Here is a 26762-nt window from a genome sequence, read left to right on the forward strand (position 1 = left end):
TCCAAATTCAATCCGAATCCAATCCAAATACAATCCAAATCCAAACCAAATCCGATCCAAATCCAATCCAAACCAAATCCAATCCAAACCAAATCCAATCTAAATCCAATCCAAATGCAATCCAAATCCAATCCAAATCCAATCCAAATCCAATCCAAATCCAATCCAAATCCAATCCAAATCCAATCCAAATCCAATCCAAATCAAATCTAAATCCAATCCAAATCCAATTTAAATACAATCCAAATCCAATTAAAATCCAATTAAAATTCAATCCAAATCCAATCCAAATCCAATCCAATCAAAATCCAATCCAAATCCAATCCGAATCCAATCCAAATACAATCCAAACCAAATCCAATCCAAACCAAATCCAATCTAAATCCAATCCAAATGCAATCCAAATCCAATCCAAACCTAATCCAAATACAATCAAAATCCAATCCAAATACAATCCAAATCCAATCCAAATCCAAACCAAATCCGATCCAAATCCAATCAAAACCAATTGAACCAATCCAATCCAAACCAATCCAAATTCCATCCAAATTCATCCAAACCAATCCAAACCAATCCAAACCAATCCAAACCAATCCAATCCAAATTCAATCCAAACGCAATCCAAACCAATCCAAATCTAATCCAAACCAATCCAAACCCAATCCAAACCAATCCAAATCAAAACCAATCCAAACCAATCCAAACCAATCCAAACCAATCCAAACCAATCCCAATCAAACCAACACAACCAACACAACCAATCCAAACCAATCCAAACCAATCCAAACCAATCCAAACCAATCCAAACCAATCCAAATCCAATCCAAACCAATCCAAACCAATCCAAACCAATCCAAACCAATCCAAACCAACCAAACCAATCCAAACCAATCCAAACCAATCCAAACCAATCCAAACCAACCAAACCAATCCAAACCAATCCAAACCAATCCAAACCAATCCAAACCAATCCAAACCAATCCAAACCAATCCAAACCAACCAAACCAATCCAAACCAATCCAAACCAATCCAAACCAATCCAAACCAATCCAAACCAATCCAAACCAACCAAACCAATCCAAACCAATCCAAACCAATCCAAACCAACCAAACCAATCCAAACCAATCCAAACCAATCCAAACCAATCCAAACCAATCCAAACCAATCCAAACCAATCCAAACCAATCCAAATTCAATCCAAACCAATCCAAACCAAACCAATCCAAACCAATCCATATACAATCCAAATTCAATCCAAATTCAATCCAACCAATCCAAACCAATCCAAACCAATCCAAACCAATCCAAACCAATCCAAACCAATCCAAACCAATCCAAACCAATCCAAACCAATCCAAATCCAATCCAAATCCAATCCAAATCAAATCCAAATCAAATCCAAATCCAATCCAAATCCAATCGAAATTCAATCCAAATCCAACAATAAAGATCCAATTCAAACCCAATCCAAATCCAATCAAAATCCAATCCAAATACAATCCAAATCCTATCCAAATCCAATCCAAATCCTGTTGGAAACAATCGAAGATCATAGTAGCCAATAATTAATATGACGTTAGCTATAAAATAAAAATTGTTCATTCATTATCAAACCACAAACCACTACAGACGTGTTTCATTATCACTCTGAGTTTATCAGGTTATGTGGCCCAGACACTGATCTTGCATTACAAGACGATTTGAAGTTCTGGAAGCAATTATCAAAAGCTCATACAGATTTTTTTTTTCACCTGAACGGATTTCAAAATGGATGTTGAAGATAAGAAATGGCTTTTCAATGGAACCAATATTGATAATTGGATGTTCCGGATGAAGATTTTGTTAGAAGAGCGGAATTTGATAGATTGTGTGGAACGGTCAATTAATGATGAACCTTTTGCAAGAATTTTGGAAACCGATACTGAGGAAGTTCGCAAAGAAAAGACTGCAAAGCGCGAAGAGTGGCTTCAGAAGGATCGGAAGTGCAAGTCTGCAATTGTGCACAGAATCGCTGAAAGTCATCTGGAATATGTTAAGGATAAACTTACTGCCAAGCATATGTGGGATACGCTCATGAAGGTATTTCAACGCAAAGGTTTTGGCAGTCAAATTTTCTTAAGGAGGAAGCTTTAACGATGAAGTTGTCTGACGGAGTTGATATACAAAGTCATTTTCTAGATTTCGACAAGTTGTTGCGTGATCTGAAAGCAAGCGGAGCGAAGATTGACGAGCAAGATGCAATTTGTTACCTTTTGTTAACGTTACCGTCATCATACGACGCGCTAGTCATGGCACTGGATACAGTGGAGCCGGAACGTTTGACCTTGGAATTCGTACGTACACGTCTGCTAGATGAAGAAACTAGGCGAGCGAATAAGAATGCAAGTGAAGCTTCAGGAAATACAGAATCGGCTTTCGTTAGCAAGAAATGGAATTTCAAGTGCTACAACTGTGGAAAAACAGGCCATAAGCGATCGGAATGTAAAGAAAAGTCAACGGATGAGAGGAATCGTAATCAAGTTTATAGACCAAACAATCGACGACAGAGATTTGAGACCAGAGGCAAAGCAAATGTAGGTATTGAAGAAGATATTGCATTTTTGGCGACTTGTGATGAAGAAGCATTGATTGTCGGAAGCTCTGGAGAATGTAAGCGAATTGAGTGGTACGTGGACTCCGGTGCATCAAATCATATGTTGAACTCAGAATCATATTTTGAAGAAATGTACAAGCTGCCAGAAACTGTCCGTATTGCTGTACACTGCCAAAAATTCCATATCCGATTTATGTGTGAGCTATATAGATTTTTGCAATTAGTTCATAACAATAAATTTTATGTGTGAGCCTCATAAATAATGTATAAGTCTTGGAACATAAAACGAATTATTTATTGCGATATACCTTATTAGAATTATTTATGAACTTTGAAAGAATTTATTTATATATATTATCAGCTTTTCTCAATGAAACATATGATTATGGAAGCATTCAAATAAAATCTCTTGAATTTTTTTTTAAATATTGTTTGAATTTATTGTTATAAACTTTGTAAATCTGTATATAGTACAAACTATGAATTTGGGTTTACCGGTAATAATTGAAATTCACAAATGTTTGGAGCTGACCACATCATTTTCAAGCACTAGGCATAAACATAATTGGCGGAGTTGAAGAAAATCAGTCGCAAAACGTCCAACATTAAACATTTGTCGTTATAGCAGCATCTGTCCGGCGATAAATGCCAATAAATCAATAATGATAGATATCAGTGCTGTCCAATGAGTAGCTCGAAGTAGCTAGAAGTGGTTCCCGTCCTGCTCGTTCTTTTTTGTCAACAAATGGGCATGAGCAGGACAGGAAGAAACATCGAGCTACTACAAGCTCTCATTGGACAGCACTATAAATTCGACACATTATAACACATCCTCATTGCAGTTGATGACTCTGCTGATGACCTCGCTGATGACAGGCTTGCAGTGATAATTTTTCTATCGGTACAAAATGGTATTATCGCCGGAGGTTTAATTTTCGTATCGACCTCGGTAGGCTAATTTATGTTGGCTTTGGTAGCAATGGAACTTGCACATCAGTGTTTGTATCGATTTCCTCAGGAAGAGCTGCATCGTGAATTAGGATGTTGCAGTTCTTCGGGTCGAGCTTAAGGTAACGCCTTATGACAGCGCTGTTTCTGCCAGTTTGCACAGCACCTGATTGCAGAAGGTGAGTCCTATGCCTAGTGTGGACAATTAGAAAATCGCAATTATTTTATGCCGTATGAACTATGCTACCATAAATCGCATATTTGTCCCATCTTTGCTGGGTTTCTTATTCATATGGGACAAATATGCGATTCACGGAAGTTTAGGTAGTAGAATCTATCTATAGTGTAATGATTTTTATTATAAAAACATCTCAGCAAATAACATCAACACGATTAAAAAAAATCTTACCTTCATTGCACGAAAAAAGAACTTGACCGTTATTTCATTCTCGTTGTGGGCAGAAGAGTAATTTCCGTCATCGCACCCTGCCATCGGTGTGGTTTTGAGCACGATAAAAGCACGTCCTTCTGCAGGTGATCTTGGATTTTGTGATGCACCAACGTGTTCATAATCTGCATCCAACTACGGTGCGATTGAACGTTACTGAGATGCTCGATCGTTTTCACACAGTCGTATAGGTCTGTGACCAGACACTTCGTTCACCCAGTTCCCGCAGCAGCGTCATTAGTCCACCGGCACTTTGCTTTTCATTGCCAGCACCTGCTGAGCGAGCTGCTGAGTCTTCTTCTGGGAACTTTTAAAATTTTCCTAGGCGGAGCAACTATTGGGATGACGCACATATCAGGATGTTAATATTGGAGCGGTCGTGCTCTATGTGCGTTTCGTGCCCTGCTAGACATTCCTTTCCGTGTTTTAAAATGAACACTTTGTAGCTGCAGGAGCATCGTCGTTGTCTAAAAAATAAACCGTATGCTGTCAAATGTTGTTGAAAATTGGTCCATCGTGAATATACAGAAAATGTGTATATAGAAAATACTGCTTACAAATTATCTTCGTATAAACAGACAATGATGCTGTTACTAGCTGGTCTGTGGCTGTGTTGGATTCTGGTGCTCCTGTGGATAATCCGTCGCAAAGGAAAACTGCTGTCGCGATGGTATTATTATCAGCGTGTATTGATCATGCCCAATGGGAACTCCGGCAATCGCGGTTTCCCAAATATGAACAAATGAACCGATAAGACTCGCCGTCATCCACTCTCGCCGGCTTTACTTCTGGAGCAGTAGATGGATGTTTCTAAGCTGTATCTGTAATGGACGATGATGTATGAAGATGTAAATCACAATTAATAAGGATTATTATTATCATGGACATAAATATTACTCACGTGTCTGGATATTTCTCGGATGAAAAGAGGGGATCAGCAAAATTCCTTCTTGACAATTGTAGCCATTTTGGTTTTTTTCTCACTTTGTCGTGCTTTCTCGCTTGATTCGTATGCGTATCAGTTATATATTCAATAATTTATTCATTTTATGTGTGAGACGTTATGGATTTTAACCATTAGTCTAGACACATATTTTTGAAACGGATTATAAATAGGAACAATTATTAACGCTTATTAAGGGTATGTGTGATTTTGAAATCCATAAAGCCCAAATAAACTTTATGGTTGATTCGTTTCGGTCATTTTATGTGTCGTAACATATATTAAAAATTGTTGGATTTTTTGTAGTGTAGCGAAAAGTGGTGAAACCATGGAAACAAATATGGCAGGGACTGTACGAGTTGAAATGTTGGTCAACGGAAAACGACTGAAAGCAAAAATGGATGGAGTATTATATGTTCCCAAGCTGAGTTGCAATTTATTTTCTGTAAGACGCGTGGAGCAAGAAGGAATGAAAGTCACCTTTATAAACGGCTAGGTAGTGATTAAAAAGATAATCAAGTTGTTGCATCTGGAAGAAGAGGAAAATCTTTTGTACAAGCTGGACGTTTGTCTTGAAAATAGTGAGGATAAAGCTATGGTGGCAAGAACTGATGACTTTGTACTTTGGCATAGACGTTTCGGCCATGTTTGGGAAGGTAATCTTCGGAAGTTGTGGAAGCATGACATGGTGAAAACTAAAGCAAATCACCTGAGCAATTCAAGTAATGATATTTGTGAAGTTTGTATTGTTGGAAAGCAGACAAAGAAACCGTTCGAAGAGGTGCATGAAGTGAAATCTCGAAGGCCACTAGAACTCATTCACACTGATGTTTGCGGTCCGTTTGTTCCTCATACTTGGAATCAGAAGCGTTACTTTGTTACCTTTACAGACGACTATACGCACTTTACGGTGGTGTACCTGCTGCAATCGAAGGATGAGGTGCTAGAACACTTTATGGACTACGAAGCAAAAGTCACAACTTATTTTGGAACCAAAATTGCAAGACTACGATGCGATAACGGAGGAGAATATAAGAGTACCGATTTTCAAAAGCACTGTCGGCAGAGAGGTATTTCAATGGAGTACACTGTTCCTACAATCCACAGCAAAATTGAGTAGCTGAACGGATGAACCGGACTTTGTTAGACAAATCAAGATCGCTAATATTGGATGCCAAGATGCCAAAAATGATGTGGGGAGAAGCTGTTTTAACTGCAGCCTATCTTGGAAATCGTTGCCCAACAGTGGCGTTGCAAGATTTCAAGACTCCGTATGAAATGTGGTATCAACGAAAGCCAGATGTGGATAATTTGCGAGTTTTTGGATCAATTGCTTATACGCATATACCAAAGCAGCAACGAGGAAAGCTGGATGCACGATCTGAAAAACATGTAATGGTTGGATACGCAAACAATGGCTATCGTATTTGGAATGCTGAGAAAAGGAAAATTTTCATATCTCGAGACGTCGTTTTTGATGAGAGACTTGTGTTATCAACTCCGAAACATCAAACAAAGAGTATTACCAGTGCTGATTATGTCAAGAATTTTGAAGAGCAATTATCTAATGATGAAGTTAATGACAATATACAACAAGATTCTCAAGCGGAGCCTAATGATGTAGAAGAAGATGAACTTGAATCAACATTAGTTGAAGAGTGTCCCAATGATATTCCTGAGGTAGAATCAAGACCGAAGCGTTCGATTACAGTACCATCCTGGTATAAAGACTTTCAAATGTCGTTATTGGCTGAAGAGGAAATCGCATGGGCGTTAAGTGCAGAAGCGTTCGTGGAAGATCTTCCTAGCAATGCTAATGACTTGAAAATCGTGATGATAGGGACCGTTGAAGGAAGCAATGGATGATGAAATGGTATCGTTGCGCAAATCAAACACGTGGGAGCTTGTTCCGAGTCCGGCGAATAAGAATATAGTCGATAGCAAATGGGTATTTCTGAGTCAAGCGAGATGAGAATGGAAACATCAATCGATATAATGCTCGTCTGGTGGCGAAGGGCTACTCACAGCGAAAAGATTTTGATTACAGCGAGACGTTTGCACCTGTAGCTCGGATAGCAACAACCCGAATCCTGTTAGCAGTTGCAAATCAAAATAATTACCATATCCATCAAATGGACGTTACCACAGCTTTCTTGAACGGAGAACTAAAACATATAGACATACGGTATAATTCTTATTCGTGATTGCGTTCAGAAGAAAATATTGTGTCCAATATACATTTGTTCTAAGGAGCAAGTGGCAGATATTTTCACCAAAGGACTAACTAAGGTTCCATTTCAACACTTACGTGACAAACTCGGATTATTCGATTGAGAGGGGATGTTGGAAACAATCGAAGATCATAGTAGCCAATAATTAAAATGACGTTAGCTATAAAATAAAAATTGTTCATTCATTATCAAACCACAAACCACTACAGACGTGTTTCATTATCACTCTGAGTTTATCAAATCCAAACTAAATCCGATCCAAATTCAATCAAAATCCAATTGAAATCCAATCCAAATCCCATCCAAATCCAATCCAAATCCAATCCAAATTCAATCCAAATCCAATCCAAATCCAATCCAAATCCAATCCAATCCAATCCAAATCCAATCCAAACGCAATCCAAATTCAATCCAAATCCAATCCAAATCCAATCCAAACCCAATACAAATCCAATACAAACCAATCCAAACCAATCCAAATCAAAACCAATCCAAATATAATCCAAACCGATCCAAACCAATCCCAATCAAAACCAATCCCAATCAAAATCCAATCCCAATCAAACCAATCCAAACCAATCCAAACCAATCCAAACCAATCCAAACCAATCCAAACCAATCCAAACCAATCCAAACCAATCCAAACCAATCCAAACCAATCCAAACCAATCCAAACCAATCCAAACCAATCCAAACCAATTCAAACCAATCCAAACCAATCCAAACCAATCCAAACCAATCCAAACCAATCCAAACCAATCCAAACCAATCCAAATCAAACCAAATCAAACCAAACCAATCCAAACCAATCGAAATTCAATCCAACCAAACAACAAAGATCCAATTCAAACCCAATCCAAACCAATCAAAACCAATCCAAATACAATCCAACCAATCCAAACCAATCCAAATCAAACCAAACCGATCCAAATCCAATCAAAATTCAATTGAACCAATCCAAATCCAATCCAAACCCATCCAAACCAATCCAAACCAATCTAAACCAACCAAACCAATCCAAACCAATCCAATCCAATCCAAACCAATCCAAACGCAATCCAAATTCAATCCAAACCAATCCAATCCAATCCAAATCCAATCCAAATCCAATCCAAATCCAATCCAAATCAAAATCCAATCCAAATTTAATCTCAATTCGATCCAAATCCAATCCAATCCCAATCAAAATCCAATCCCAATCAAAATCCAATCCCAATCAAAATCCAATCCAAACCAATCCAACCAATCCAAACCAATCCAAACCAATCCAAACCAATCCAAACCAATCCAAATCCAATCCAAACCAATCCAAACCAACCAAACCAATCCAAACCAATCCAAACCAATCCAAACCAATCCAAACCAATCCAAACCAATCCAAACCAATCCAAACCAACCAAACCAATCCAAACCAATCCAAACCAACCAAACCAATCCAAACCAACCAAACCAATCCAAACCAATCCAAACCAATCCAAATCCAATCCAAACCAATCCAAACCAATCCAAACCAATCCAAACCAATCCAAACCAATCCAAATCCAATCCAAACCAATCCAAACCAATCCAAACCAATCCAAACCAATCCAAACCAATCCAAACCAATCCAAACCAATCCAAACCAATCCAAACCAATCCAAACCAACCAAACCAACCAAACCAATCCAAACCAATCCAAACCAATCCAAACCAACTAAACCAATCCAAACCAATCCAAACCAATCAAAACCAACTGAAACCAATCCAATCCAAACCAATCCAACCAATCCAAACCAATCCAAATCCAATCCAAACCAATCAAACCAATCCAAACCAATCCAAACCAATCCAAACCAATCCAAACCAACCAAACCAATCCAAACCAATCCAACCAATCCAAACCAACCAAACCAATCCAAACCAATCCAAACCAATCCAAACCAATCCAAACCAATCCAAACCAATTCAAACCAATCCAAACCAACCAAACCAATCCAAACCAATCCAAACCAATCCAAACCAATCCAAACCAACCAAACCGAATCCAAATCCAATCCAAATCCAATCCAAATCCAATCCATATACAATCCAAATTCAATCCAAATTCAATCCAAATCCAATCCAAATCCAATCCAAATCCAAACCAAATCAAATCCAAATCAAATCCAAATCTAATCCAAATCCAATCGAAATACAATCCAAATCCAATTAAAATTCAATCCAAATCCAATCCAAATTCAATCTTAATCCAATCCAAATTCAATCTTAATCCAATCCAAATCCAATTCAAATTCAATCCAAATCCAATCTAAACCAATCCAACCAATCCAAACCAACCAAAACGCAATCCAAACCAATCCAAATACAATCCAAATCTGAACCAGTCCAAACTAATCCAAACCAAATCTAAATTCAATCCAACCAAACCAATCCAAACCAATCCAAACGCAATCCAAATGCAATCAAACCAATCCAAACCAATTTAAACCAATCCAAATCAAATTTAAACCAATCCAACCAATCCAAACCAACCAACCAATCCAAACCAATCCAAACCAATCCAAACCAATCAAATCCAATCCAAATCCAATCCAAATCCAATCCAAATCCAATCCAAATCCAATCCAAATCCAATCCAAATCCAATCCAAATCCAATCCAAATCCAATCCAAATTCAATCCAAATTCAATCCAAATCCAATCCAAATCCAATTCAAATACAATCCAAATCCAATCCAAATCCAATCCAAATCCAGTCTGAAATCTATTCAAATCCAAATCCAATACAAATCAAATCCCAATCCAAATGCAATCCAAATGCAATCCAAATCGAAATCCAATCCAAATCCAATTTAAATCCAATCCAAATCCAATCCAAATCCAATTCAAATCCAATCCAAATCCAATCCAAATCCAATCCAAATCTAATCCAAATCCAATCCAAATCCAATCCAAATCCAATCCAAATCCAATCCAAATCCAATCCAAATCCAATCCAATGCAAATCCAATCCAAATCCAATCCATTTATTTATTGATTACCAGACTAAGGCCGGAGTGGCCTGTGCATACATAAAATTTTTCTCCATTCAGCTCGGTCCATGGCTGCACTTCGCCAACCACGCAGTCTGCGGAGGGTCTGCAAATCGTCCTTCAACTGGTCTATCCACCTTGCCCGCTGTGCACCTCGCCTTCTTGTTCCCGTCGGATTGTTGTTGAGAACCATTTTCACCGGATTACTGTCCGATATTCTGGCTACGTGCCCGGCCCACCGCAGTCTTCCGATTTTCGCGGAGTGAACGATGGATGGTTCTTCCAACAGCTGATGCAACTCGTGGTGCATTCGCTTCTAATAAACGGTTTGTAGAGAGTCAGTTTGGTATGGCGGTGAACTCTATTCGATCGAAGCGTTTTTGCGGGAGTCCAAAGTACTTACGATTTCCTGCCATGATGCGTCTCCGAATTTCTCTGCTGGTATCGTTATCGGCGGTCACCAGTGAGCCCAAGTACACGAATGCTTCAACAACCTCGATTTCGTTACCACCGATAGAAACTCATAATGAGTGGCTTACATTAACCTCTCTGGAGCCTGTTCCATCATGTACTTCGTCTTCGACGTGTTGATGACTAGTCCAATCCGTTTAGCTTCGCTTTCAGTCTGATGTAGGCTTCCTACATCCCTCTCAATGTTACGTGCCATGATATCAATGTCGTCGGCGAAACCAAATAACTGGACTGACTTCGTGAATATCAAAATTACCACAAGTGTAAATCCCTGCCCTTCGTATTACTCCCTTCAAAGCAATGTTGAATAGCAGACTCAAAAGACCATCGCCTTGCCGTAACCCTCTGCGCGTTTCGAAGTGACTCGAGAATGCCCCTAAAACTCGAACTACACACATCACCCGATCCATCGTCGCCTTGATCAACCTTATCAGATTACCCGGAAATCCGTTTTCGTGCATTAGCTGCCATAGCTGGTCCCGATCGATTGTATCATATGCGGCTTTGAAGTCGATAAATAGATGATGTGTGGGCATGTTGTATTCGCGGCATTTCTGCAATACCTGACGTACGGCGAACGCCTGGTCGGTGATAGAGCGTTCACCCATAAATCCCGCCTGGTAGTGCCCCATACGAACTCTCTTGCAATTCCATAGAGGATTTGAATTTATTGGATTTGAATTAGATTTGGAAAAGGTCAATCTCATTCACTACATGTACGATTCAATCAAGAGCCTTTTTTTTCCTGGCTCTTAATACATCTGCTACCTACAAGCCACATACCACCATTACACACTGTCATATACAAAGAGTGTGAGGGCGTGAGGACTTTTAATAAAACTCTCATTTTTATTGTTTTGGATTTTGGTCGTATACGTTCACCACTGTGTATATCAAATTGGTGTTTATTAGAATGGCTGTTCACATCTCTTACTATATCTTTTTTTAAATATTTTATTTTGTTTTGTTCGTTTCCGTTGCTTGTGCGTAATTATTTTCGAAATATAATTTTTGTAATTTTGTAATTTTTCTCATTCAGTTTTACGTGGTCCTGTTAGTTAGTTTATTACCATGTTAAGAACGCTTTACTTACTTCAAGCACGTAAGGTATCTCAAGTTTAAATCAAATATGTTGTGAATTTGTATACCTATTATCAAATTTGTAATTGCAGGCTTCGCCAATCGGACTTGCTTATCGGCGATTGAGCACTTTCACCGAATCCAATGGAATTGGTCACATTCAGCTGGACAACGAAAAAACTCGCAATTCTTTGTCCATCGAAATGATGGATAGCATCCAGCAGCACATTATTTCCAACCAGCAAAATCCGGCAGTGCGTTGCTTCGTGCTCTCCGCCAAAGGACGCGTTTTTTCAGCCGGACATAATTTGAAAGAGCTGACTCCGGACCACGGGTCCGACTTTCATAGACAAGTGTTTGCCAAGTGTTCCGAGTTGATAGGTGTTATATTGAAGGCTCCCGTTCCGGTCATTGTTAAAGTGGATGGTCTGGCTGCAGCAGCCGGGTGTCAGTTGGTGGCTTCGTGTGATATGGCAATTTGCAGTGATACGAGTTCCTTCTCAACGCCGGGGGCCAATTTTGGAATATTTTGCTCAACGCCAGGTATTGCCGTGGCCAGGGCTGTTCCACGTATGAAAGCTTCTTACATGCTTTTTACGGGGCTTCCCATTAGCGCACAGGAGGCACTACAATCTGGACTAGTGAGCAAAGTGGTTCCAGCGGATCAGCTGGATCAGGAAGTAGAAACCATTTGCAATGCCATAAAGTCGAAGAGTCGTGCTGTGATTGCACTGGGGAAACGGTTCTTCTATGAACAAATTGCAATGGACGTAAACAGTGCCTATCAGAGAGGTGAGCAAGTTATGGCTGAGAACCTGGCAACGGCGGACGGCCAGGAAGGCATCCGCAGTTTTGCGGAGAAACGGAAACCAGTTTGGAAACATCAGTGAGCGATCGGTAAGTGAAACAATCGGAAATACTGCATTTATTTGTTAAAATTATTTGTTGCATTTGTTAAGTTGATATAGTTAGCTATTTTGAAGTGCCAATCTAACGAGAAGTCATTTATCCGAATGCCTTATAATCCAAGCTGCCAACGCTCACAATGTCTCAATATGTAGCTGTATCTTAAGGTTTAGAATATGTAGGTCGTGCCTTCGAAATCAGCCTTTCCTAGCCTTTTTCTTTTATGATCATGAAGTCTTTCTTTCTTAGATAGTTGTTATAACAATATGATTGGTTACATGATTTGAAAACATTCAAATTCCACAAAATTTTCATCAATAACAAAAGTATAAACATTTTTTTTTAAATATCAATGCAACTGCTTGATATTCAGATGATATATGGATAGGAATTTGATGTGATGTACCTACAGGTTACCCTCATCCAAAGTAAATTATTTCAGGTTTTATCAATGATTAACTGTTTTCTGGAGTAGTCAGAAAATTGGTCTGGGGCGGTTTTCAGAACATTTTTTTAATTCAAGAAGGTTCGAAAAATAATTTTCTTCTAAAATTTTTGTCTTGGGGGGGTTGTTTATGTCCAAAACTACCACCGTGGCTACGCCACTGCTCTTGGTCCGCAGTCCCGATTCTTCCTTGCTGATGGTGATGAAGGCGATGATGGCAGTCCGTTAGTCTATGGACACGGGCCACCACAAAACCATATATAAGGGAAAGTGGTTCAAGATCGCCATATGGGGCAAGACAGCCAACGTAGAATATGACTTAGTTGAGCTTTATAGACTGAGAAGAAAACTGCAGAAAATGGAACGAAGGATGCAAAGATACATGGAACTATTCAGGAGCTAACCAAAAAATTGAAAGCAAGGACAGCTATATTCAAGCCTTAGAAAACAAAAATCACCGCTCAACAGGTGATTATCAACTCGTTTAACCCTTATGCGGGCCGACGGGGTACCCGTGTTCCTTTTTCAACTTCAAGTGGTGATATTTCAATGAATTTTTATAGCTGAAAGCTGAAACTCGGTGACATCTAAGAACTCCATAAAATGTAGCATCTGTGAAAAATCTCGTTGATACAGTGAGGAGGGACGTGGGGAGGGCGCCTGATTTTTTTTAAAACGTGGATGGCCGACAGGGTACCCGTGTTCCACTAAATTGATATTTTCATAACTTTAACAATTTTCAACCGATTTAGATAATTTTGACAGTTTTGGAAACAGAAACTCATATACTTTTCGCCCATTGTCAAGGTTTACAGCTTTTGTCCATGGTTAACCAAGAAATCTTTTGAAGTAAGACTTAAGAGTCTACACACGTAACCGAAGGACTATCAACCAGTTTCAAATATATTACATGCTCATTGCGCTTCTTAGAATAGTCGGTGTTCTGGATCTCCAAAATCCTGTAGTAAGGCCTCAGTCATCCAAAAATCACTGGAATAAGATCTTATGGTCTGCTAACGTAACCAAAGGTCTATCGTAAATTCAAAAACGGTACATGCTCTTTTATGGTGCTTAGCATATAATGCTTTCACAGTATATGTTCCGGGTCATCCAATGATCTTTTCTCAAAACATGTTTGCATTCCGAGTAGTTCTTGTTGCTGTCATTGATTCCAGGTAGTCTACGAACTCCATAAAGTCAAGGTCTTCGGATCAATCTCTGTAATGGAGGCAGTTAACGAAGAATAAACAAGTTTCGTGACCCCTTCTTGGTATATGTTTGTATTCTATGTAGTTCTTGTTGTTGTCGTGGGTTCCAGGTAGTCTACGAACTCCATAGAGTCAAGATCTGTGGATCATCCTCAGTAAAGGAGGCAGTTATTGAAGAATAAACAAGTTGTGTGACCCCTTCTTGGTATTTGATTGTATTCCAAGTAATTCTTGTTGTTGTCATTGGTTCCAGGTAGTCTACAAACTCCATAAATTCAAGGTCTATGGATCAACCTCCGTAATGGAGGCAGTTAATGAAGAATAAACAAGTTGCGTGACCCCTTCTTGATATATATATATATCTGTTTTTCATGTAGTTCTTGGTGTTGTTGTGAGTTCCAGGTAGTCTACGAACTCCATACAGTCAAGGTCTTCGGGTCAATCCCCGTAATGGAGGCAGTTATCGGAGAATAAACAAGTTGCATGACCCCTTCTTGTTATATATTTGTATCCCAAGTAGTTCCTGTTGTTGTCGTGAGTTCCAAGTAGTCTACGAACTCCATCCAGTCAAGGTCTTCGAATCAATCTCCGTAATGGAGGCAGTTATCGAAGAATAAACAAATTTTGTGACCCCTTCTTGGCATATGTTTGTATTCCTAGTAATTCTTGTTGTTGTCGGGGGCTCTAGGTAGTCTACGAACTCCATAGATCCAAGGTTGGTGGATCAACCTTCGTAATGGAGGCAGCTATTGAAAAATAAATAAGTTCTTTCTTGGCAAATGTTTATTTTTCATGTAGTTCTTTGTTGTTGTCGTGAGTTCCAGGGAGTCTACGAACTACATACACTCAAGATCTTCGGATCAATCTCCGTAATGGAGGTAGTTATCGAAGAATAAACAAGTTGCGTGACCCTTCTTGGTATATGCTGGTATTCCATGTAGTTCTTGTTGTTGTCGTGGAGTTGCAGGTAGTCTACAAACTCCATACAGTCCAGATCTTCGGATCAATCTCCGTAATGGAGGCAGTTATCGAAGAATAAACAAGTTGCGTGACCCCTTCTTGGTATATGTTCGTATTCCAAGTGATTCTTGTTGTTGTCGTGGGCTCCAGGGTAGTCTATGAACTCCATAGAGTCAAGGTCTCAGATCAACCTTCAGTAACGGAGGCAATTATTGTAGAATAAACAAGTTTTTGTGACCTCTTCTTGATATATGTTTGTATTCCAAGTAGTTCTTTGTTGTTGTCGTTGTCTCCAGGTAGTCTACGAACTCCAAAGATTCAAGGTCTGTGGATCATCCCTACGCTAATGGAGGCAGTTCTTCTTCTCATTCTTCTTATTGGCATTACATCCCCACACTGGGACAAAACCGCCTCGCAGCTTAGTGTTCATTAAAAGCGCTTCCACAGTTATTAAACTGCGAGGTTGCTAAACCAGGTTACCATTTTTGCATTCGTATTAGCACGATGATACTTTATGCCCATGGAAGTTGAGACAATTTCCTATCCGTAAATTGCCTAGACCCTCACCGGGAATCGACCCCAGCCACCCTCAGCATGGTCTTGCTTTGTAGCCGCGCGTCTTACCGCACGGTTAAGAAGGGCCCTTAAAGATTCCAGGTAGTTCACGAACTTCATACAGTCAAGGTCTTCGAATCAATCTCCGTAATGGAGGCAAAGTTATCGAAGAATAAACAAATTTTGTGACCCTTCTTGGCATATGTTTGTATTCCTAGTAATTCTTGTTGTTGTCGTGGGCTCTAGGTAGTTCTACGAACTCCATAGATCCAAGGTCGGTGGATCAACCTCCGTAATGGAGACAGTTATTGAAGAATAAACAAGTTGTGTATACCCTTCTTGGTATATGCTTGTATTTCATGGTTCTTTGTTGTTGTCGTGAGTTCCAGGTAGCTACTACGAACTCCATACAGTCAAGATCTTCGGATCAATCTCCGTAATGGAGGTAATTATCGAAGAATAAACAAGTTGTGTGGGACCCCTTCATGGTATATGTGTGTGTATTCCAAGTAGTTCTTGTTGTTGTCGAAGACTCCAGGTAGTCTACGAACTCCATAGAGCTGCAAGGTATGGAGTTCGACCTTGGTAACGGAGGCAAAGTTATTGGAAGAATAAACAAGTTGTGTGACGCCTTCATGGTATTTGTTTGTATTCTAAGTAGTTCTTGTTGGTTGTCATTGGTTTTAGGTAGTTTTACGAACCCATAGAGTCATAGGTCTGTGGATCAATCTTCGTAATGGAGGCAGTTATCGGAAGAATAAACAAGTTTTGGTTACCCCTTCTGGTATATGTGTACTTCAAGTAGTTATTATTGTTTTCGTGGGCTCCAGGTAGTCAAACGAACTCCATAGGATTCGTTGTCTGGTGGATCAACCTCCATAATGGAGGCAGTTATTGAATAATAAACCTGTTGTGTGACTCCCTTCTTGGTATATGTTTGTATTCCATGTAGTTCTTGTTGTTGTCGTGAGTCTCCAGGTAGTCTACGAATTCCATACAGTCAAGGATCTTCGATCAATCTCCGTAATGGCAGAGACAGTTATCGAAGAATAAACAAGTAGCGTGACCCTTTCTTGGTATATGCGTTTGTATTCCAAGTGATTCTTGTTGTTGTCGTGGGCTCCAGGTAAAGTCTACGAACTCCATAGAGCTGGGAAGGTCGGTGGATCAACCTCCGTAACGGATGCAGTTATTGAAGTAACAACTGGGAAGTGACGGAAGATAGCGGTTTTCCTCCAAAACCTTTTTTTAGGAACTTAAATTCTATCACATGTTGTGCATATATGCATAATCGAGTTTCAGACATAGTAATTAATTTCCACTCCGTGGCCTCAACACCTGAACATAGGCAATTAACTTTGAATGTACTTTAACTCGAAAGGCGATCTCTCTTCGCTTATGTGGTCGTGGTTAGATCTTTGACGACCAACTGGCATTAGCAACTGAAGGACAACCCTACTCTCATCGAGCGCCGTTGGTGATGTTAAGCTAAAGTGTAGGAGCTCATCCTACTTGGTTGGCATTGTAAGCAAAAACATATATGCCATATGAGAGTTATTTCTAAGGGCGATGTATTGTCAGGAGAGTTCGGCCACATACATGCCCGTGCTGTGGAATTTGGTTTCATCAGTACTATTACAACTGCGAAGCTGACGACGGAGGTCCTTCGTAAGCTTAATAGGGAAAGCACCTGTCTAATAACTTGGTTTGGTATGCAATTCACCTATTCTATGTAAAATTCAAAGAGCATGTAACACTTTTGAAAAAATCTGAAAGCATCTTGGTTACTCGTGGTAGATCTTTAAGGCCTTTTCCAGGGTTTTCTTTGGGTCACCATGAACTTCTAAGTGGCAATAAAGGCGTTCTATTCCTATGTACCACAAAGTGCGTAAAATTGAAGTTTTTGAAAACAATCTAAAAGATCTCCTTGTTACGAGTGTAGATCTGTGCATTTTCCAGGATTTTCTTGATGACTACAAACATATGCAATGAAAGCGCCTTCTTTTCTATGTACCACAAAGGGCATAAACCATTTTTTTTTTTTTTTTTTTTTTTTTTTTTTTTTTTTTTTTTTTTTTTTTTTTTTTTTTTTTTTTTTTTTTTTTTTTTTTTTTTTTTTTTTTTTTTTTTTTTTTTTTTTTTTTTTTTCTTTGAAAAACAAACTAAGAGATTCCTCTGGTTACGCGATGTAGACCTGAAGGCGTTTTCCAGGGTTTTCTTGGATGCACGGGGCCATTATATGCAATGAAGGCGACAGAGGACTCCGAATATCTGAGAGATTTTCTTCGATAGCGTAGAAATATGTATGTAGTGATCTACATTTGATTTCAAGATGCGCAAAGAAAGGCAAAATGTACCATCTTTTTGAGACAAGTCCATAGACCCTATGTAATACGAGTGTAGACCTTTAAGGCCTTACTCCAGAGATTTCTTGGATGACTCCGGAACATTTACTCAGAACGCATTCTATGCTAAGTACCACAAAAAGAGCATGTACCGTATTTGAATTTGCATTAATAGGGCCCTTTGGTTACATGCTGAGTAGATCTTTAGGTTTTACTCCAGAGATTTCTCGGATGACTAAGACCCTTATTTCAGGGATTTTGCATTACCTGAAGGATATACATTATGAACACCTTCTCAATTTAAGAAGCGCAAAGAGCTTTGTAGAATATTTTGAAAACTGGTTGAATGGCTTTTGGTTACGCGTGTAGACTCTAAGCCCACTGAAGATTTCCTTTGAATAACCATGGGCATATAGGCTGTAAACCTTGACAATGTGCAAAAGTATATGAGTTTCTTGTTTCCAAAACTGTCAAAATTATCCCAAATCGGTTGAAAATTGTTGAAGCATGAGAATATCAATTTAGTGGAACACGCAGCCTTGGTCGGCCATCCACGTGTGTTTTTTGTTGGCCGCATATATAAAGGGCAGTCGGAAAATCAACTCAACTCAATCTCATTCGGTCAGACCTCAAGCGTCCCAGAAAAGGCAAGATCAAGCGGTATCGTTCCAAAGTGGTATCGATTGGCAAATTTGTCAATCGCGGAGTCAGACTTCATCTGATCTAACTTCTCCGACCTCGAAAACACTGGCTCTAGAGATTTGCCACATCCCATACCCGATACAGATGGGTGTATTTGGATGAAGTGGAAACGGAAAATGCCGATTCTCTGACAATCATACCCCTGACTTTCATCACATTCATAGTTCAAATGAATCAACGGTGCGTTTGCTTTCGCCTGCTGAACTGCAGCTTATGGCCAGAATAAACAACGTCCGACTATTATAGCTTTTCAGGAAACAAAACTAAATGGCATGAACCCTCATTTCAAAGTAAAAGATATGGATTTATATGTGAAATCTAGAACCGTTTACGGAGGAGGAGCAGCACTTCTAGTTCTAAACAACCAAAGTCGAAAATCCCGTGAAGCTACAAACCACCATCGAAGTAACAGCTTTGGAAAATCAGCTATCCAATAGTAGTGCAACAGTTCGTTCTTTATACCTTCCTCCAAACGCTGAAGTGGACAAACTTGAATTGGAAGCAACAAAAGCATTAACCAATTACTTCGCCCCGTCATAGTTCTCGGAGACTTTAATGCGAAACATGGACTATGGAGTCAACAAAAACGACGACTCTCGGGGAAGTGGTGATAATGCTATTCCAGAAGAACAAAATCTAATAGTTTTAAATGACGAAGCGGTGTAACGCTTTATCCACATCAATTAGATTATAGTTTTCATCGACGCCGACATCTCTTTATTTGTAGCCCGAATTAACAGATAAACCTGACATTGGAAAGTGGAGACGACCTACGCGGAAGTTAGACCATAAATTACCAGACATTCATCGGAAAATTCCATACTCCTGCTGGCCAGAAACGCCGCCCTTGTTGGAAAGTAGAAACGCTGATTGACGAAAGCCATGAGGAGGAAATTCCGGAAAATAGAATCTCTCATGACCGTGCATATAGCATAGAAGAGCTAACAGAATGTATCGTTAGTGCCGCCAAACCATTCATACTCGAAATCTTCCGATAGAAACTCCAACATGTGCTGGGTTCCATGGTAGAACGTAGCTGAGGCTGTCAGAAAAGGCGGAAAGCCCTCAGAATCCGCCTCGAAGAATGGATAAAGATGGCCCAACGCCCGGTGATGCATGCTGAATTTCGTAGCGCTGGGAAATGACTCATTAGTGAAGAAAAGCAGAAGTCATGGGAACAATAATTGGGCAGCAGGGACTGATGTCCAAGGGTTTGACGATCCCCTCCCCAGGCCATCTGGCGAGTTGTAGGGTCATTGCCTAGGGATGTGGTGGGGTTCGACAGGGCCCTGTTAAACCCTCTATAAAAAGTTTTCTGCATGGAACCGCAAGTAGGCTCCACCAAAGCGACCGCGTGCCGCTCAAAGCGCACAAGCCCAAGTCCTGATGTAAGGTGGGACGCTAAACAGTTCTGACACGACGGCCCTCCGACGAGACAGGGAGGTTTTATGCAGGCCCACTAAGCCGCCTAGAAAACCAACGCTTACGAACAATATAAGAGATAATGCGACTCGATATAATCGGCAAAAGACCCAGGGCGACGAATACCAGATCACGATTGGAAGCTTGGAACATGGAATTGCAAGTCGCTAGGTTTCGCAGGTTGCGACAGGATGATCTACTGACGAATTACATCCTCGCAATCTCGATGTCGTGGCGCTGCAGGAGATTTTGCTGGACAGGACAGAAAGTGTGGAAAAGCGGGCATCGAGCGGCTACCTTCTACCAAAGCTGTGGGAATCACCAACGAGCTGGGAACCGGCTTCATAGTGCTGGGTAAGATAGCCAACGCGTGATTGGGTGGCAGCCAATCAACGCAAGGATGTGCAAGTTGAGGATCAGCAGCCGTTTCTTCAACTATAGCATCATCAACGTGCACCGCCCACACCGAAGGGAGACCCGACGACGAGAAAGAAGCGTTCTACGCACAGCCGAGCAGATATACGATGGATGCCCACCGTGGACGTTAAAATCGTCATCGGTGACACAGAACGCACAGGTAGGAAGGGAGGAATGTATAGACCGGTCATCGGACCGGATAGTTCGCACATCGCATCGAATGACAACGGCCAACGATGTATAAACTTCGCAGCCCTCCCCGCGGAATGGTAGTCCGAAGCACCTTCTTCCCCTGCAAAAATATCCACAAGGCCACATGGAGATCACCTAACCAAGAAACGGAAAACCAAATCGTGACCACGTTCAAATCGACGCAGTTCTTTCTCCGACATCACGAACGTCCGCACTTACCGCAGTGCGAATATTGAATCCGACCACTACCTCGTTGCAGCATGCCTGCGATCAAAACTCATTTGACGCCAACACGCGTCGAAGTCGGACGCTGCGGCTTAACATTGGGCGGCTACCAGACGATAGATCAGCCCAACAATACGCGCAGCAGTTGAAAGTGGCACTTCCAACGGAAGAGCAGTTAGGCGCAGCATCTCTTGAAGATGGCTGGAGAGATATTCAATCCGCCATTGACAGGCAATTCGCAACTGTGCTGCACTTGGCACGGAGCCCCCGGATCAGAGAAACGACTGGCAAGACGGCGAATGTGAGCAGTTAGTGGAAGAGAAGAATGCAGTATGGGCGAGATTGCTGCAACACCGCATCGAGGGCGAACGAGGCACGATATAAACAGGCGCGGAACAGACAAAAAACTCGATTTTCCGTAGGGAAAAAAGCGCCAGCAGGAAGATTGAGACCGTGAAGAAACGGAGCAACTGTACTGCGCTAATAACACACGAAAGTTCTATGAGAAGTTAAACCGTTCACGTTAGGACCACGTGCCACAGCCCGATATGTGTAAAGACATAAACGGGAACCTTCTTACAAACGAGCGTGAGGTGATCCAAAGGTGGCGGCGTTAGCACTACGAAGAACACCTGAATGGCGATGTGGCAGACGAAGATGGCGGTATGGTGATGGACCTGGGAGAACGCGCGCAGGACATAATTCTATCGGGCTCCGGATCTCCAGGAAATCCAGGAGGAGATTGTCCGGCTCAAGAACAACAAAGCCCCTGGGGAAGACCAACTACTGTGGAGAGCTATTTAAACACGGTGGTGAGGAAATCACTAGAGCGCTGTACTGGGCCACTACCAAGATTTGGGAAGAGGAAGTTTTGCCGCAGGAGTGGATGGAAAATGTCGTGTCCCATCTACAAAAGGGCGATAAGCTGGATTGGGGCAACTACCGCGCAATCACACGTTGAACGCCGCCTACAAGGTACTCTCCCAAATTTTATGCTGTCGACTGGCACCAACTGCAAGGGAGTTCGTGGGCAGCACCAGGCGGGTTTTATGGGCGAACGCTCCACCACGGACCAGGTGTTTCGAAATTCTCCAAGTACCGCAGAAATGCTGCGAATACAACGTGTCTTTACACATCATCTATCTATCGACTTCAAAGCCGCATATGATACAATCGATCGGGGACCAGCTATGGCAGCTACCATGCACGTTCACGGTTTTCCGGATAAACTGATACGGTTGATCAAGGCGACGATGGATCGGGTGATGTGCGTAGTTCGAGCTTCAGGGCATTCTCGAGTCACTTCGAAACCCGCAGAGGGTTACGGCAAGGTGGCTTTGGTTCTTCGTGTTTGCTATTCAACATCGCTTTAAAGGTGTGTAACAAGAGTTAGGGATTAACACGAGTGGTACACTTTTCAATAAGTCCGTCCAGCTATTTGGTTTCGCTGACGTCAGGATATTATGGCACGCAACTTGAGAAGATAAGTAAATGCCAGTTTGCTATTCGTGCGCTACTTTCTTCACAGTATCAATAATGGCAAAAGTTGAAAGGGTGCAAATTTGTTTCGATGATTAACTTTCATCAAATCGTACCCTTTTACACAAACAACTTATTCAAATGAAGCTTAGACTTGAAATTGTGGATTGAATCAATATGTTCATAAATAGTGTATATTTGCTGGAAAGTGAAATATTGTTGGGGGTGCCATGCACTTTGTCGCACCTGCCAAAGCCGTATTCCTACCTATCAAAGTCAAAACTCAGCAGAACTCATCAATTTTGAATTCGAACCACATAAGGTATTCTTTAAAATGAGAAAAGTATTATTCGACCGAAATGCAATTTCGATTTTGAGTTTTGGCTGCCTTCGAACCATTGTGCAGTTTCGTTGCCGGAAGAACATCAAGCAGAGATAATGTTTAGTAGAGAATGCGAAAAAGGCCGCAGGCTTCTGTGGAAGTGCCATTACGATGGCTTTTGCAGTTGAAGAGGGACCTGGGGCGCTCAATGGTCAGGGACAAGGCGATTAGCCCAGGATCGAGTGCAGTGGAAAGATACTATTCGGCGTAGGTTCATCGAAGAGCTGTAGCCCATCAAGTTTCAAATGGTACGGAAAACAAAAACTGCGGTACTGCGCAGCAGCAAAGCGAATTATCGCTGTAGGGAAGCATTATAAAACCCACATCTGGTGGAAAATACCGCCCGTTGAAGGGTGTTAATTAGTTTTGATTAGTGGTGCCTATTTCGATGTCAGCAAAACCACTTTTGTCGATTTTGATCAAAACATGTTTTTTGCTTAGCAACCAGATAAACGTTATGTGTGCGATCAAAGCAGCATTTTTCTGTTTATATTTCATTTCACACCTTCAATAAATATTAACTTAAGGTCAAGATCTATATTTATCAAATATGGCTGCCCTTATAACAATGGCAGAGACGTTGTTTATAGATATATAATATCAAAGTATCTGATCGATGGTACCTACTCTGCGTTCTTGAGCATACCGAGATAAGGAGTAATGTAAGCACTACAGTGATGTTCGGAATAATACAGCAAAGGCAGATTTTCATAAAATAGTCAATTGGCGTTGCAGTTATTTCTTCGCTGCCAATCTTGCTATGTACAAAGCTTCATTTTAAAGTACTACAGAGATAATAAAACAAAATGTTTGACGACAGTCAATGTTTGATTCTGGACTTGATTTAACAGCTAAGGTGGTTTGGCGAAAATAATTTCGGTCGCGTACATTGTGTTAGATAGTTGATATATGAGACTACCAATTAGCTTCTTGAGAAGGAAGGTTGCTATATGATTTATCTCAGTAGATATAGTTGTTGACATTACCTTGTTGAATTTCTCATTCATCGGTTTCTTTGTTGTTTGTCAGTTATAATCGTAAAACAATGATAACAATTTATTTATAAATTGAACCTTTCGCTCCTTGGAGCCTCCTTAGCCGTGCGGTGAAGACACGCTACAAAGCAACCATGCTGAGGGGCTGGTTCGACTCCCGTGCCGGTCTGAAGAATTGGAAATTGTCTCGACTTCCTGGGCATAAAAAGTATCATCGTGTTAGCCTCATGATATACAGATCAAAATGAACCTGAGAAACCCAGGTTATAACTTGGAAGCGCTTAATGAACACTTTAAGCTGCGAGGCGGCTCTGTCCCAGTGGGGATGTAATGCCAATAAGAAGGAAGGAAGAAGAAACCTTTCGCTAACTGTAGAACACCAACCTAGTTAACGAACGATTAGATTGCATATAATGCGCACAGTAATGTTCATTTGTGTGAGCGTCTGGGTATTTGGACGATGTTAGACGTGTTTTTTGTGCAAAACTGTTTAAGAATGAGCACAGGCTGCGTTGTTTATCGCTAGTTACTATGGATCTTTGCTGATGTCTTGAAAATATATCATTGAACGTTTGTAACATTCTGAATGTACTGTACATTTGGAAAGAATGTAGACTTAATAAATATGGACCAGTACGAGAATCAGATGGTCAGCTCAAGAAGATGCCATTTCAAACAAGAGTTTGCTGTAGTCGTGAACATCATACAAATTCTGGACCTGACAGCTGCCACATACCGGATGTTTGGCAGTTCTAACCAGTTTAATTATTATCAGTTTTGCCTTCTATCAAATCTTAATTGATCTTTTCGTTGCCCTATATTGCCTCTACAGGTGCTCAGGTTATGGTGAGTGAATGAGATATTTTTCTACTGGTTTTGTCTTTCATAACCATAAATATATATATATCTGCTGAAATCTACGAGAACATAGAATAGTATAGGTCTATGTCTTAGATTTTTTGCATCTTTCAACTTTTTCCTGCTCAGTTTTTCTTCTTTGCTTTTCATTGCGTTCTACATTGAATAATAATGAACACGAAAGTTTGAGTGGTACAGAACATGAATTATATTCAGTTTGCAATTGGCCTGAATGTTTCCATTCTGTACCAATTTAGATTCCCTAATTTACAAAATATTGTTTTCAGTTTTCTTTTATTATGATTATTTCAAACATTGACGACATATAATGTTAGTTTCATTAGTCGTATAGTGTCAAATCAGTCTTGATATTGACGAATTAATAATTATTCATGACCTGCAGGTGTGCGGCTTCCGAGTCCGTTGTTGCAATATCGAAATACCTTAATACAACTCCACACGATTACGTGAAAATATGGTACTTTACAAAATGTTTTAATACTGATATAAGAGGCAGGTCAAGGTTACCAAGGTCGTAGATTTGAGGATTATTCATCACTCATATATCACGTAAATCGGACGTGAAGATTTTCAAAGCTGTATGGGGTAACCTTACCATTGAGTGGAGGTAGTGGGGTTTTAATGAGATTTATCATTTTATACACTTTACGATGGTTTCAGTTGATGCGTCGTGCTTAAATATAATACAAATGCAACTTATCTTAAGATTTCACTTGAAATAATGATTTTCCTTAACAAAATTGACTCCTTGCACTTATGTAGTTGCAACTGTACCAATAGTAGGGAGTCTCAAACCAATGGATAGCACCACGTATAGAACCAAAATTAATTTATACAAACTAAAGGAACAGTGTACCCATAGTGTTGCAAGCAATGTTGGTAATTGTTGATGTTTAATGACATCTATCTTATTTTTGCTAGCATATTTATTAGTTATCTGTTGACTAAGAAATTAAAGCTGCAAATTTCCATAATTATCAATTTAAAAAAAAAAATCTTTGTTGATCTTAATACCTCCACTATTGGTAGTTCACTATCTAACGAAAACTAACAATAACCCAATGAGTGGAAATAATTATAACTAATATGTATTAGAGTGTAAAACTTCTCTTTCTCAATTCGTTTTCCAAGTGAATTGAGGAATACCACTTTCTTTATATGAAAGAGCGTGTGTCATATCCACTCTTTATCACACAAACGCACAAATGTAAAGAAAACAAAATGTCAAATATGTAAAGTCAATAAACTTTAGGCTGAGTCCTAAATCTTCAATGAAATTAACGTTTTAAACGCCTGAACATAGACCTTTTTTTATAAAACAACAAAACACACGCGACTGAAAAAGTTCTCACTCTTTATCAATCATTCAGTAATTTGCGTTCGATCATTTAGTATTGTTCCATAACACATTCCAAGTTGAATTTCAAAATATGTATGGTGGACTCAATTGCGAAGGTTTCTACAACTCTGCCTAATGGTTCGTTGTTTGAATTCCATAGTAACGGAGTTATAGCTATAGTTTCAGTACATTCGTATTAACAAAATTCCATCATTTAGTTTGGTCTAGCAACAAGCTCTAACTCCGTTATTGTTAATTCAATAACGAGCCATTGGAACAAAGTTGAAAACCTTGCACTAAAGTCCATACAACTATGTTAATTCAACTGGAATTTATTTCAAACTACTAAATAATAGAACACTAAATTCAGAGGACACGATTTTTTCATATGGAGTTTGGCTTGACAGTACCCTCTTATTTAGCACTAAATTTATACTCAATGTCAAATGCTCATATACTTACATAAATTGTCGTGTATTTGAAAATTTATATTGTTTACCATTTTACAAGAGAGGTGGTGCGAAGCTTTACATATAAATTAAAGATTGCAGCAACAAAAATACCAAATCTAAAAAATGTAGTTTT

At 40.0% G+C, this 26762-nt stretch overlaps 1 protein-coding gene and 1 long non-coding RNA gene across 2 annotated transcripts; one reads left to right on the plus strand and one right to left on the minus strand.

Moving 5' to 3' along the window:
- Positions 1–3017: 3017 nt before the first annotated feature.
- LOC134220579 (uncharacterized) lies at positions 3018–5057 on the minus strand. Its single transcript, XR_009981962.1, has 4 exons — positions 4893–5057; positions 4549–4812; positions 3953–4458; positions 3018–3735 (listed from the first exon to the last, which is right to left on the minus strand). It is a non-coding gene; the product is annotated as an uncharacterized LOC134220579 (long non-coding RNA).
- Positions 5058–11592: 6535 nt separating this feature from the next.
- LOC134220580 (enoyl-CoA hydratase domain-containing protein 3, mitochondrial-like) lies at positions 11593–12709 on the plus strand. The gene is made up of 2 exons (XM_062699673.1): positions 11593–11753; positions 11819–12709. Exons 1-2 carry the CDS (start codon positions 11718–11720, stop codon positions 12614–12616), a joined length of 834 nt encoding a protein of 277 aa, XP_062555657.1. The 5' UTR covers positions 11593–11717; the 3' UTR covers positions 12617–12709.
- Positions 12710–26762: the final 14053 nt, after the last annotated feature.

Source organism: Armigeres subalbatus, chromosome 3 (assembly GCF_024139115.2).
Source record: "Armigeres subalbatus isolate Guangzhou_Male chromosome 3, GZ_Asu_2, whole genome shotgun sequence".
Classification (NCBI taxonomy): domain Eukaryota; kingdom Metazoa; phylum Arthropoda; class Insecta; order Diptera; family Culicidae; genus Armigeres; species Armigeres subalbatus.